This window comes from Onychomys torridus, chromosome 16 (assembly GCF_903995425.1).
Source record: "Onychomys torridus chromosome 16, mOncTor1.1, whole genome shotgun sequence".
In the NCBI taxonomy this organism is placed as follows: Eukaryota; Metazoa; Chordata; class Mammalia; order Rodentia; family Cricetidae; genus Onychomys; species Onychomys torridus.
The window spans coordinates 32485923-32499822 of NC_050458.1; the positions used below are offsets into that span (position 1 = coordinate 32485923).

General features: G+C 45.2%; 2 protein-coding genes across 5 annotated transcripts in view; one reads left to right on the plus strand and one right to left on the minus strand.

Moving 5' to 3' along the window:
* Tg (thyroglobulin) overlaps nt 1-13900 on the plus strand; it is a 181717-nt gene that overhangs the window by 100904 nt on the left and 66913 nt on the right. For both annotated transcript variants that reach the window (XM_036208076.1, XM_036208077.1), the window contains exon 41: nt 3011-3213. In XM_036208076.1, coding sequence (XP_036063969.1) covers nt 3011-3213 — 203 coding nt within the window. The remainder of the gene's footprint in view (nt 1-3010; nt 3214-13900) is intronic.
* The window catches only part of Sla (Src like adaptor), a 50704-nt gene continuing 47293 nt past the window's right edge, over nt 10490-13900 (minus strand). For all 3 annotated transcript variants that reach the window (XM_036208080.1, XM_036208078.1, XM_036208079.1), the window contains 2 exons: nt 13226-13373; nt 10490-12358 (listed from right to left, as the gene is read on the minus strand). In XM_036208080.1, the coding sequence (XP_036063973.1) occupies nt 12145-12358; nt 13226-13373 (362 nt within the window). In that variant the 3' untranslated portion in view covers nt 10490-12144. The remainder of the gene's footprint in view (nt 12359-13225; nt 13374-13900) is intronic.

The window sequence follows — 13900 nt, forward strand, 5'->3', positions numbered from 1 at the left end:
TTAAAAGCCACCGAAGAGGCACCAGGCCAGTCTGTAGACCAGGCAGCAGTTAGAAAAGAGCATTTTGAAGTTGAGGAGATGCTAATTAACAGCAGCTGTAGGCTTCCTTTGGAGCGACAGGTTCAGCTGAGAGCCATGGCTATGAATGGAGTCTTCTTCAGTCTCCATCCCCTGACCGATGATGGGTGGCGTGAGTAGTGAATGCAGTATAGAGTATGGAGTTGTGCAATTTTTGCCGCAGTGTAAAGGATTATTCACTTGTGAACTTTCTTTTTAGAAGAGGAAATGTTTCCTGTTGGGTTTTCTGTTCTCTATTCAAACACAAAACTGGTTCTCTGGAACTTTAAAAGACATTCAGGGCTTAGCTGACTGAAGCTGATCCCAGAGAGCTCTTTCCAGACACAGCTAACTTAAGCTTAAGCCTTCTCTAGACAGTAGAGTGACTTTCCATATGTCCTCTGTCCTGAGGGATATGGGGAATTAGGATTTCAAGGAGAATTCATGCCCTTCTGGAGAGGCAAACTCATTTGGACCTCGGGTGTAGATATCTGAAGGAAGGTTATAGAAACTTCCAGAATGCCCGTTCTTCTCCTTTGTGACTTACATCAATGCTACCTAATCATTTTATTAAAAAACCAAAAACAAATAAATCAGCATCTGGGGAGAGTTACATTTCAGAGGGCATTGGGAGGTATGTGCAATAGGAATTGTGTGCACAGGAGAGTGTATACATTAAGAACTGTGCCCCAGGAATAGTTACTTTCTGCCTTCAACAAATCCTGACATGGTACTAACACCAAAGGAAGCCAAATTTGTCCTTGTTTGATGAAGGTCTTATTAAGCAACACCAGTTCTTACTTCCCAGGAGTCTAAAGAAATCAGAACTTCTATGTTACCCCTCATCATGTGGTGGGAAATTGACACATGGGCAGTGAGCATCAGGAATACTCCTGCATTGTTCCTGCCAATGTGGGCTCTGGATAGCTCTCCCTAGACTCACAGCCATTGTCCTGACTCACTCAGCACCCTTTTCTCCTGGCTTCCCAGAGGAAACAAACACATTGATCTTGACAAATGGAACTCAGGAGCAATCCAGAAAAGGCCACAGTGAGGACAGGGTTTGCCAATAGCTTTACCAGGCCCAGAACATGGAAAGCGTTTGAAGAGAACTTGAAAAGCTCTACAGCTGGAAGAGTAGTTTATATTATTCATGGGCTCTGAGCTGGTGTTCTCTTCAGCTTTGCAAATATTGGGTCAGGCAATCAGCGTGTAAGATTTTCCTACCTTGGTCTATTTGGGAATATGGGGTCTTTTGGACACGTTCCTGTTCTGTATGGAATCCCCTCATTCATAGCTAGAGCTGTGATGTCTCGTGAAGGTCTGGGAGGGGAGCTTAAGAGAGATGTGGACTGTGGCTAGATCTGTATGCAGATGGCGACAGGTTTCATGGTATCTGTATCCTTTACTGTTCTTGTTGCAGCGATAAAATAACCAATAAAAGCCCCTTAAGGGATCAAGAGTCTCCTTTGGCTCACATTTTGAAAGCATGGTCCATCATGCTGGCAAGAGCTTGAGGTTGCTGATTACATTGCACCCGCCTTCGAGACACAGCGAGGGGAGAGTGCTGGTGCTCAGTTCATTTTCTCCTCTTCTCTCAGTTCAGGACCCCAGTCCATGGACTGGTGCCTCCCACATCCAGGGTTACCCCTCCCACCTCTGTTAAGCCAGCCTAGACCCTCATTCACAGACATGCCCAGAGACTCCTGTAGTAGGTGATTCTAGAGGATGCCATGTTAGCAGTGTGAAGCCTCACAGTCTCTAAGGACAGAGTCAGAAAAGACGAGACAAATGTGAACTTCAGATAACACTGTTCATGGCCTGTTCCTGGAGGACCAGTATGTGGAATACACCAACAGGGAGGCTCTATTATGGCAACCAAAGAATAGCGTAGTGTCTCCAAAGAGCTAATGAGGTGTATACATTCTTTGTTATTTTGTGTGTATGTGTGCAAACATTTAACATGGTGCTACATCTTCAACAAATAGTTATTAAATTCTATGATATAAGAGATGTGGGTTCAGTGGCACACCTCTAAAGCCATAGATTAGGCCATAAGGGAAACTGGTCTCCTTTGCCTGTCCTGGGTTTGCCACTGTTTGACAGATCTATCTACCTGCAGTAGTGTCTGAGCCCTTGAGTGGGAATCATCTTCCCTGGGCTGGAAATGAACATGGTTTGGCCTCTGCTCTGAGTCCCAGTACTTCACATTGTCCTGTCCACTGACAGATGAGAACGCCAGGGCTCAAAGAGAAGATGTGTTTCCAGTCTCCTGGCTAGTCAAGCCCAAAGTTCAAAGACAAGCCAGGTTCTTCTCAGTGTCCTCACCTGTGTCTGTAGCTTACAGTACTGGCCTAGGTGGACAAGCCTCCTTGGAGAGCCTTGTGTCTGACAAAGCATGGTTACTATAAAAATCCAAAGCTGTCAGGACATACAGGCTAATGTGTAGCATGAATTTTAATAGTTCTTATTAATAAAAATGAACCTGGATCCAGGTATTGGGGTGAATGCTGGAAGATCAGAGAAGCAGAACAAGCCACAGCTACCTCACCTTGCCAATTCCTCAGCTGATCCTGTTTCCTCAGACTGGAAGCTTCTGAGTCCTCATCCAAATGGATCTCAGCTGAACTGTGCTGCTCCAAAGCCTAAAAGCTTAACCAGCTCTAGTTCCTGTTCCTCATGCCTTATATACCTTTCTGCTTTCTGCCATCACTTCCTGGGATTAAAGGCGTGAGTCACTATGCCTGGCTCTTTCCAGTGTGGCTTTAAACTCACAGAAATCTGGATGGATCTCTGCCTCCCATGTGATAGGATTAAAGGCGTGTGTGCCACCATTTTCTGGCCTCTATATCTAGTGGCTGTTCTGTTCTCTGACCCCAGATAAGTTTATTAGGGTGCACAATATTTTGGGGAACACAATATCACCACACTAATGACTTTCCTCTTTTTGTAGGCTCTGATGAAATGGCTGGCAATTGGGGGCTGCTGGACCAGGTGGCAGCTCTGACCTGGGTGCAGACCCACATTGGAGCATTTGGTGGAGACCCTCAGCGTGTGACCCTAGCATCAGACCGTGGTGGGGCTGATGTGGCCAGCATCCACCTTCTCACCACCAGGACTACCAGGCTCCAGCTCTTCAGGAGGGCTCTGCTTATGGTGAGTGGTATGGCCCGCTTTCAGTACACCCTCAGGGATCTCCCTGACTTTGGAGACTAGCTGGCCGCAATTATTGGTATCCTCCTCTCCCTCATACTGTCGTGGATCCCATTCTGGCTGTCACACCAGGTATCTGTGGTCCAGGGAGCTAAACGACTTCCTTACTGCTTTCTACTCATGTGGAAAAGTCTACATGCCTGGTGTCTCTATTCCCTGGATCCTTATTAGGGTTAAAAGCCCTTGTCAGTGAGGAAACTCACTAGTTAGGACTTTATCTAGTGGGCTGAGATGCCTGCTGAGTGGAGATGATGGTGGTGGTGGTGGTGCTGCTGGCTGCCACTGTTGTTGATGGTTCCAGGATGCTGATGATGACAAGAAGAAATGACCTAAATGACCCAGTTGGCTACATCAGGAGCTGTTTGGCTGCCGACTAGCTACTGCTTGTATTAAGCATTTGACTGGTCAGTAGCACTGTTAGATGATGTAGTGCCATGATAAATTAGACACATTTCAGTTCACAGGAAGCTTATGGGTTTCAGGGCAAGGGACACACACAGAGAGAGATATTTTAAAGGGCCATGGAACATTTAAAAAGAATCCCCTGGCAAGGATAAGGGAAGGTAACAATACAAGTGGCTATGGCCCTGCAGAGGGAATGTCTTAGGGAAAGGCTAAAGGCTGTGCAAGCAGTAACCAGAGGCAGAGACCTGGTGACAGTGACAGTGTGGGGACATTGTGCACAGCCTTGCTTGACTGTGCATAACTTGGGCTTTCCTGTATGCAAGGAAACTACCCAGGGGTTCTGCTTGCGTGTTTATCCAGTTTCTTGTTTGTTTCCTTTTATGATCCTAGCCATTTTTCAAGAGTCTCATCAGTGGCACTAAAGACATTCCCAGTATTGTGTGACCATTAATGCTATCTGATGCTAGAACTGTTTTTATCATCTCATGTAGATACTTTGTACTTGCTAAATGTGAACCCTGGACTTTCTTATCCACAAAGCCCCAGGAAGGCTGTCTTCTTCCTCACTCTGAGTTTGTTTACTCCAGAACTTCAGATTGGTGGAAACACAGGGCATTCATGATTTGTGTATTTCACATAGCATACCATCTTCAAGATTTGCCAAGAACGTGGTACATTTTAGAAAATCCTTTGGCTTTAGATATGAACAATAGTCCTTAGTGGGCATAGAGCAGCTTTTGTATCCATCCACTCACCTGTCGACAGACATCCATTCTTTTCCTTTTGGCTATAGTGCGTAGTGCTTCTGAGAGCAAGGGGTACAGCCAGGGCTTTTTAAGCAGACAGGAAACTGGTGTGTGATCCCATCTTGGGAAGCTTCTCTTAGAACTGAATGAAGAGATAATTTAAGAAGTGGGTATTTCAGGTAGAAAAAGTAGCGAGGAGACCTCTAGTATCCAAAGCGAAGGAAAGGTAGAGGTGCTGGGGCAATAATAACTCAGTCAATAAACTTCGGAACCTGTATTTAAAAAATCCATAAAAGCCTGGATCCTGTAAAAAGTTGGATGTGGTAGTGTATGCCTATTCTTCCAGCACCAGGGAGGAGGAGACAGTTCCAATCCTGAGACTCACTGGCTAGCCTAGCTTACTTGGGAAGATCAGACCAATGTAGTACCCTATCTTATACAATTATAATATACAACACCAACCACTAATGAACAGTGCTTAGGGAATGACATCCAAGGTTTGCCTCTGGCTTCCACATGTTCACACACACACACAAGCACACTTACACATACAGTAATACCCACATTCTCACACACACACACACACACACACACACACACACACACACACACACACACACACATATATGCAGGAACAAGGAAAGATAGAGGACCATTTAAACTAAAACCTTAAACCTAATCCTACATAGACCTGTCTCTGCTAATAATTCTAGACCAGGTAACCATAGTCCAGCTTCACCCAGTCATTCTGAAATCCACGCCTTTGATTATGAGGGAGGAGAATGTCACTGGTTGGCCATAACTGATGCTAGGCAGTATTGGGTATTGTCACCATTCCTGGCAGACAGAAGAGCCACTTACCTTTCTCTCTCCCTTTTTGAGCTACAGAGGATTTCCCATTCCCTGGACTTTTTCCATACCTGTGCAGATAGTTTCATTCACAAAGAACACCCCCTCTTCTTTCCCTACCCACTCATCATTTAAAAAGAACTTCCAGACTTTTGGGTTCAGACCAAGCTCTTTCTATGGCATGTGCTGCCCCAACATCTCCTGTATAGGGAACGGGTGTCCTGATTTCCATGAGTCTGGTTGCTTTCAGCTCCAGATCAGTCTCTGCTACATGCCTAGCCTCTGGAGAGGAGCGGCTGGTGTGCCTCCTGCTCCAAGGCTCTGGTGTCCTGCTCAGCACATCTTTCAGTGAGCAGGTGCTATGCAATAAAAACACGATACTAGTGTGGTTGGAATGAATGAGCAGATAATCTGGTGCTCTCAGGGACCCAGGGCTCCCTGTGAGCCTGCTCCTTCCTGCCATATTTTTCTTATGCTTCTTGACATTGGGTCCATTTTTCTTCACTCTGACCCTTTGGATCTACCTAAGAGAGAGCTTGGAGCACGAACACCTTCTAATTTGTGGTATTCAACTCAGATCTTTTGTGCCCTAGGTTGATCTTGTGGGTGGTGGGGTCCTCCAGTGCTCTGTGTCACCAGGTCCTTGCCAGGACCGTAGAGATGCTCAAATGCCTTCACAGGGCCCAGAAGGTAGCCTTTTTTTGTGGAGTTTAAAGTGTCTGGGGAATTTCAGAAACAAATGGCAGTGCATTTAAAAATAACCCCTCCGTCTGTTTTATGCATTTGGAAACAGCTTTTACAACCACTCCCAGAAGTCCTTGGGATCATGTGAGCTTATTTGGAGCTGAGCAAACAGAACTGCTTCAATGTCTTAGCAGCTCTTAAAGTGTTCTTTACCAACAGATGTTTGGGCAAGGAGTGGGAGCTGCCAATTTATTCTTGACTAAGATCTAACAGCTCTCTGCAAATCTTGGGTTTGGGACTGTTTAAACATCCATCAAGAGAAGCCGCTGTGGTGATAATTAATAATCTATATTTAGTGTACTGTACTTGGCAAAAAATAATAATAACCCACTATCTTATCTCAGATTCCTTCCACTGGCTGGCACAGTGTCTTTATTTTATTTTCTAGCTAGAGATAAGCAATCTTATCTCTTAGAGAATTCCAGTGACTTACCAAAGAACACATACCAAAGAAGGAACTTCATGACGGATCAAGACCTAAAACTAAATCATCTGTTTTCCCACATTATAAGGCTGCTCCCCTGGTAACCTAGGATTTTCTCTGTGTTTAAAGATACTAGAAAGTGGTCAAACTGGGCAGGTAGGCCTGAATTATGATCTTCAGACAAAACCCTTCACCTTATGTTTTTACCTGTAAAATCAGTATGTTTAATTCTATTGCTCAACATTGTGAGAGGCTATGGGGTATAAGACTTCAAAATCCCTGGCCACTCAAGAAATTTAAGCCCCTTATTACTCCTTCCTAGTCCAAGGGAAGCCACCTCCACCCAGCTTACTTGCCTGGGCCTAGGTTGGAGAAGAAAGCTTGATCCAGCCACACATCCCACAGAGCTGGATTCTAGGCCAGGTTTCCAGGGAGGGAGAAGAAGCTCTGTGCTTGACAGTAGGAAAACTTCCCCCACTGCTTCCAACATTTACCCAGGACTGCTGCTTTCCTGGCCAGCTCTAGCCTCCTGAATCCAGCTGAATCCACACCTTTCCCTGCTCCGTTCCTATGTGACCATGGCCATCACAGACCCCAGAAAGTGGCCTGGTGTGTCAAAACCTCAAAGCCTGTAGGCTGCATGTGTCCCAGAATAGCTATGGAGGTGACCCAATGTGTTTGTAGTTGACATTACGGACCAGTGTCAAAAGATCACACACCCCTGTTGGCCTTTCAGTCTCTGCTCAGTGGACAGTGTATGTTACGTCACTGGAAATCTCTTTCCCTGAGGTCCCAAGCCTTCCTTATCCCCCAGAGCAGAGGGAAGTTTCCATCAGCAACAAGATTCCTAGTTATCAGCTTTGAGGAATTCCGCCTAAATTTTTTAATGATTTTATGTGTATGGATATTTTGCCTGCGTGTATCTCTGTGCACCAATGTGCTTGGTGCCTGCAGAAGTCAGAAGAAGGTGTTGTAGCCCCTAGAACTGGAGTTTCAGGTAACTGTGAGGCACTGTGCAAGTGCTAGAAATTGCTTCCAGCTCTCTGGAAGAGCAGCCAGTCCTCTTAACCACCGAGCCGTCTCTCTAGCATCCTGTCTGATTTCCCATTGCTATTTTCCCAACAAGTGTGATTCTAGTTCTATCATAGCTAAGCGCATCACTTCTTTCAGGAGTTTAATTATCTTACCAGGTTCTTGACAGATAGCATCGCCTCTGGCTTGTAGGCCACAACCAACACCAAGGACATGGTAAGAGGATGGTGACATGGTCTCACAGACTGTTGCCTGCAGCTGATGACTGTCACATAGTGGGAGTGTTCTCCTCTAGCTGGTCTCCTCTAAATTGGCCTGACTAGTCTTGAGAACAGATGTTTCCGTATGGACTTCAGAATGATTTTATTGATGTTTGTTTTATTCTAATAATTCTCCTGGGAATTTGAGTATAATTTCATAGAATTTAATCTATTGATTTTAGGGATAGATATACATGATTATGGTTAATACTATGTTCAGCAAGAAGCTAACTCAGAAATACCCCTAGCTCTTGCCTGCTGGGTACATTGAGTTTTCTATGAAGTTTCCCCATAGTCTGTTGATAATGAGTGTCTGGCTTATTTCTGTACTGTTGGAGCAGAGTCTCAGATGGAATGATACAGAGACTCAACACCAAAGCAGCTCAGAGGACAGAGCCTCTTCCTCTTTCTGTCTTTCTGTCTTTCTGTCTTTCTTTCTTTTCACTTTGTAAGATGAGAAGCTGGGTGTCTGTAGTATTTTGAATGAAAATGGCCCCATAGGCTCACAGAGAGTGGCATTATTTGAATGGATTAGGAGGTGTGGCCTTATTGGAGAAAGTGTGTCACTGGGGGTGGGCTTTAAGGTTTCAGAAGCTCAAGCCAGGCCCAGTATCTCACTCTTTCTTCCTTCTGCCTGCCAATCCAGATGTAGTACTCTCAGCTCCTCTCCAGCACCATGTCTACCTATGTGCCACCCATGCTTCCTGCCATGCTGATAATGGACTAAAACTCTGAACTGCAAGCCAGACACAATTAAATGTTATCCTTTATAAGAGTTTCTGTGGGCATGATGTCTCTTCACAGACATTAAAACACTCACTAAGAAGCATCTCTTTGACACTTAAGACACTAGTTTCTTATGGAGTTTTCTCTACATCCCAATGGCCTTATCCTCATTGGTAGGACTGAATCTAAGCAGTGGAAGGATGTAGCATCAGAGGATTGGTGGAGGAGGGAGGCAGAGAGGGAAGGAGGACTCTGTTGGTCCATAGCTTGTGATGAAGGTCCTCAGCAGATCTTTGCTCACTCTCAAGACTCAACTGAACTTGTGTTTATGCTCCGTCTTTCTTGATTGTGTTGACTTTGAATATGTATCTCACTTATTACATGTAGCATATTAAATTTCTCTGTAAATTCTACTTGGTGAGCCAGGCAGTGGTGGCACATGCCTTAATCCCAGCACTTGGGAGACAGAAGCAGATGGATCTCAGTGAGTTTGAGGCCAGCCTGACTCTACAGAGTGAGTTCCAGGACAGCCAGAGCTGTTACACAAAGAAACCCTGTCTTGAAAAAAAATCTACCTTGTGTCTATATTAAAAAGTAAATTCCTGGCATCTGACCTTTGCTTTACCCCCCCCCAACTGTGTCACCTTCTCTGAGCTCTCCAGTCAGAAGCTGAGTCCATTGCTTTTCAGTCTTTATTCCCTGAGACACACTGTACTTAAAGTGATAAAGTCCTCTCTTTCTATTTATCGAAATTTTTGAAAAATAGAAAATGCCATTTTTCTCTAAGCTCTTTCTTTTGTGTAAAGTTTTCCTCTTTACTAAAAAATTCTTTAAGAATTTAGATTCATGGAATTTTTCTCATCCTCTGGCAAGGCTACTTCCAGTACACCTTTAATGGTTGTTTAATACTTTGTAAAATTCAGTATCATTTTCAGGTTGTAAGCCATCTGCCTTCTCCCTGGACTGCTTTTCCTGTAAGTAGTATTATGTAATCAATTCTCATCTTACATTTCAACTTGCTTCAGTGTGTAGCAAAAGTTTTCCTTGTGTTCATTTCTCTCCATGAAAAAAATAAAAACCAAAAACTTCTACACATGCAAAGGAATCACCTGAGCCCCATGATAGAAATGTCTCATAAATACAGCTGTGAATTCCTCCACAGAATTCCTTCCAGACAGAGATCCACCTTCCACAACCTCCTTTCCAAGTAGAATGTGGACCTGGGACTTGATGGAGTCTACCCTTTCTTGGAGGTCTTCTTTATTTTTAGGCTATGCACTTTTAGAACTATATGTCCCATAGACGGTATGATTTCCACCATTCACCCTCCATCCAGCATCTGGTTGATCTTTCAAAGGACCTAGTGAGCAGTTACCCCTCTTCTCAGATCCGCCTTCCTCCCATACACAGGCTAAGCTCTGCCTGTTCATGGCCTGCAAACTCCTCCCTCTGGATGATGTTTCTGTTGCCACTGCCCCTCAGGCTCAGCCATGCAGCCCTTTGGTCTCTTTAAGTCTTTAAGTTGCAGACTTGCTCTAGTCTGCAGGACTTGCCCTGCTAGCCTGTTGCCGGGACTATGCTTCCTGAATCTTTGTGCAGCTATCTATTGCTCTTGCCTCAGGATCCATATAAAGAGTCTTGGCTGCATGGGAGCTGCTATGGTTGGCATATCCCTACCACCCCTTCCTCAGAAAGTATCTCCTTTGTTAGTGGCATCCTGCCCTGTGACATCAGAGACCTCCATGCCTCAGCAATTAGGTTGAACAGGTGTCCAGATGACGTTTGTGGAAAGAAATTCTCAGAAGACAGTAGCCCAAGAACCACACTGTGAAGATAGTTATCATGGTGAATTCAAGGCATCTCTCCCTCTTGAGCACTCCTGGGTCCACTCACATGAAGTGAGAAGGGGATCCCCAGCAAGTATCTCTTGCTGGCCTTTCTGCCTGTTCTTCCAGTTGAACTCTTCTTGAAAACCAAAATCTGTAAACTCCAGAGAGGCATAGTCACGCTTCTCAACCCACAGGCCCTTCATCCAAGGTTAAATAAGTATGTTTTACTTTAATCAGGAATAAATACATGATTGGGCAAAGTGTAATGCTTCCCACTTAGAAATACCCTCAAGTGCTACCCAAAGTTCCAATCACATTGACCACAACAGAAAACAGCATAGAAGATAGCAGACATATCAGGAGCCAGAGATCATGGCCTCATAGCAGAAGTCACTGACCAGGTGTGGCATTTGCTTCTCACACACTGGCCAGTCTCTTTGAAATGGCCTTTGGGAGAGACCTAGGAGACCATGCATGTCTCTTGGTGTAAAACACCAGACATGACAATAAATGAAGTCATGCCAATGCATATGCTTTTGCAGTTTGCAGGATGAGCCCAGGTATATGGAGCACACATGATGGATGACAAATCCCACCTGTACTTCTCTTACTGAGAATCCTTTTGATGAACAGGGAGGAATGAGCCATGGCAATCCTGCCTCCCACCCCAGCAAGATGTAGGTGTGAGACTGGTTGGAGGCTTCTCTTTTCTGAACGCCCTGTGAGTTTTCTCTCGCCATTCCCAATCACATATGGCAGCATTCAGCTTCTCCAGCCACCACCACCCCTTTCCAGAAAGGGGCATTCTTACTCATGCAGATGCTAGCCCTTCTTAGAGGAAAATATACAGGATAAATTAATTCTTTAAAGCCCATCAGTCCCCTTAAAAAAAAAAATACTGATCATACTAGTCTACTTAGTTCAACAGCCTTTGCAGGAACAAGATCCCTTAGGTAACCCTCACTTGTCCCCCGTCCATTGTAGCTGTGAGACTTTGTCCTGTTTCACATCCACTGCTATATTCTGCTGATCTGCTTGTCTCCCTGGCCCTGCTGGAAGCCCAGCATTAAGGGATGCTATTCATGCTTCTTTTGTTCTCACTTTACCTCAGCACAGCAGCCTTTGCCAATAGTCATGAGGAATTGGGGTTCTAGAATAACACAGGACCCCAGGAGTTGGAGGATGCCTTTTCTGTGAGGAGGCAAAACTGTCTGTCTCAGAAGTTTGTGCGGTAGAGGCTCCTGCCTCTCCTGATTGCCCCTCCACTGACCAACACTCTCCCATGACTTAGCATAGCCATCTACTGCTGTCCATGTGGCTTCGGTGCACCTGAGTGCAGAAGGTGCCACTTGGATCAGAGCTGTAAGTCCTTTTGGGTAGTGTTTAATGTCACAGGTCCTTTAGGAATAGAGGAGACATAGCCCAAAGGTCTCACTGGGCCTTTAAAGGTCGCTCTGTTCCAGGTAGAGTCATTCTGTAGACCTAAGAAACCATCTTTCTCATGTTCTTTCTCAGATGGATGTTATCCACAGGGTCTCAGAGAAGGGCCATTTGGACTGTGAGCTGGAGTAAGTCTCCATGCACTGTCTTTCAGGAGTGTTCTGTCCTACACACACACTCATACACACACAGCTCTTTGAAGTACTGCCCCATTACATCATGATTCAAACATGATGTAGCTCTACAATACTGATCAGACACCAAGGAGAAGTTCCTCTGATTGCTATGTAAAGGCAGTCTCCGTGTGACTTCTCTTGGTTCCTCAAAGACACAAGATGGCCAGGGAGTAGGGAACTCCAGCTTCCACTAGACCCTAGGTGCTCGTCAAAACCTCTGTCTTTTGTGTACCAGCCAGGGCATTAATCTTCAAAGTACTGGGGCTCTGAAAAGAAGGAACTCTTGCGTTTGCTGCCATTGTAGATTAGGGAGAGACTCTTCTTCTTCCGGTCGAAGGAGCTGGTGTCATCCCCTGTCAAGGACAGGTAAGATGCAATGCTTTCCCGGAGACCGTAGCTGAAAAGGGATTCATCCACTCTGAGTGGGTTCTCTGCCCCCTCTGGATCTCCCTGCAATCTGAGTGAAAAAAAGAGGGATGTTAGACAGAGTAGGTGATGGCGACAGAGAATATGAAAAGGAAGAAGGGAAAATGGGAAATGAGAAAGAGGAGAGAGAAGAGGAGGAGAAAGGGATGAGGAGGAAGAGGAAGGAGAGGAAGAAGGGGAGAAGGTTAGTCTTTTTCTAGCTGGTTTGAATTCTGTTTCTCAAGCTTGGAGCCACTGTTTCTTCCCACAAGAAACCTTAGTGAATATTCTTTATTTACAAGAAATGGCCATTACATTCATGTCTTGTGCCATTTTGATCTCTGATTTGCTTTAAATTAACTGATGAGATGTCTAGGTTCATGCTCAATTAAGGAGATGCCCACTGTGTATATCCCACAGACACACACCTGAAAACTCAACAGCTGTCAATGGGACAAACAGAGCAAACTAATGGAAGCACTGATTTTTTCCTTTCTTACTCAGAGAGAATTGCCTTCAGATTTAGGTGGAACATTTAAGATTTGTAATTAGACTTTAGATATTAAATTTATATCAGGTTTATTTGTGTGCTACTGTCTTGGATTCTAATCATCAGAAAAAGCAAAGTGGTGTATTTCTGTGAAAAACGTGGTGTTCACATTGGAAATGCACTCGGGGAATGTTTGAGGCTCCGGAAAACTGTAGACACCATATACTATAACACCCCAGGATGGATTCACAGAATTCAGAGTCTGCCCTTGCTCATGGTGCCCACGGGGGTGTAGGCAGGGCCAGGAGCTTGCTCATAATTTTCTTATGCTGTGTTCACCCCCATATGGTGCTCCTATGTGCTCATGGAGGGCACACATGCATATGTACAAACATTCGAGTTCACACATGTGCACACACAAACACATACCTGGACGCCCTCTTCCAGTCAAAGGTCTTCTGGCGCAAGGTGACGGGTGAACTAGAGGTGGTGCAAGGTGATAGGTGAGCTGCTGCAGCAGGTGTGTTCTGTGCCAGACAGGGTGTGGTGAGCACACAGCATAGACCATCAGCCACCTCTGTGGAAGGAAGTATACAACAGTCAGGGATCCAGGTATGCCATAGACAGTGTAGAGAACAAAACAGAGACCCAGAACAGTATAGTTGCCTGGTTACTGGCATGGGGAAACTGAGGCCAAGATGTTAAAGGGGCAGGGGGTTTGGCCAATGTTACTGTGCCCTGAAAGATAAGAACTCTGGGCTTATACTGACATGGGAGGAAAGCAGATGTGGGATCAGAGTCAACCAAACTTGGGTTTGTGTTCAAACTTTGCTCTAGTGGTGAGTTGCCTTACACATCTCTGAGCCTCCCTCTCTCCATTTGCAGAAGGGAGGGTAGGAGATGACCAAGAAAAACAGCTGACAAATGCCTATTTGAGAACAGAGGCAGTTCATGGAACTGTCCCTGGCTGGGCCAGAGGGTGGAGCCGTGTATAGCACAGGCACCTCTGAACGCTTTCAGAGCCGGAAGACGCATGAAGTAAGGACAGAAGGAGGAAAGGAAAAGGACAGGAGAGCGGAATGAAGGAGGAGGCAAGTGGAAAAA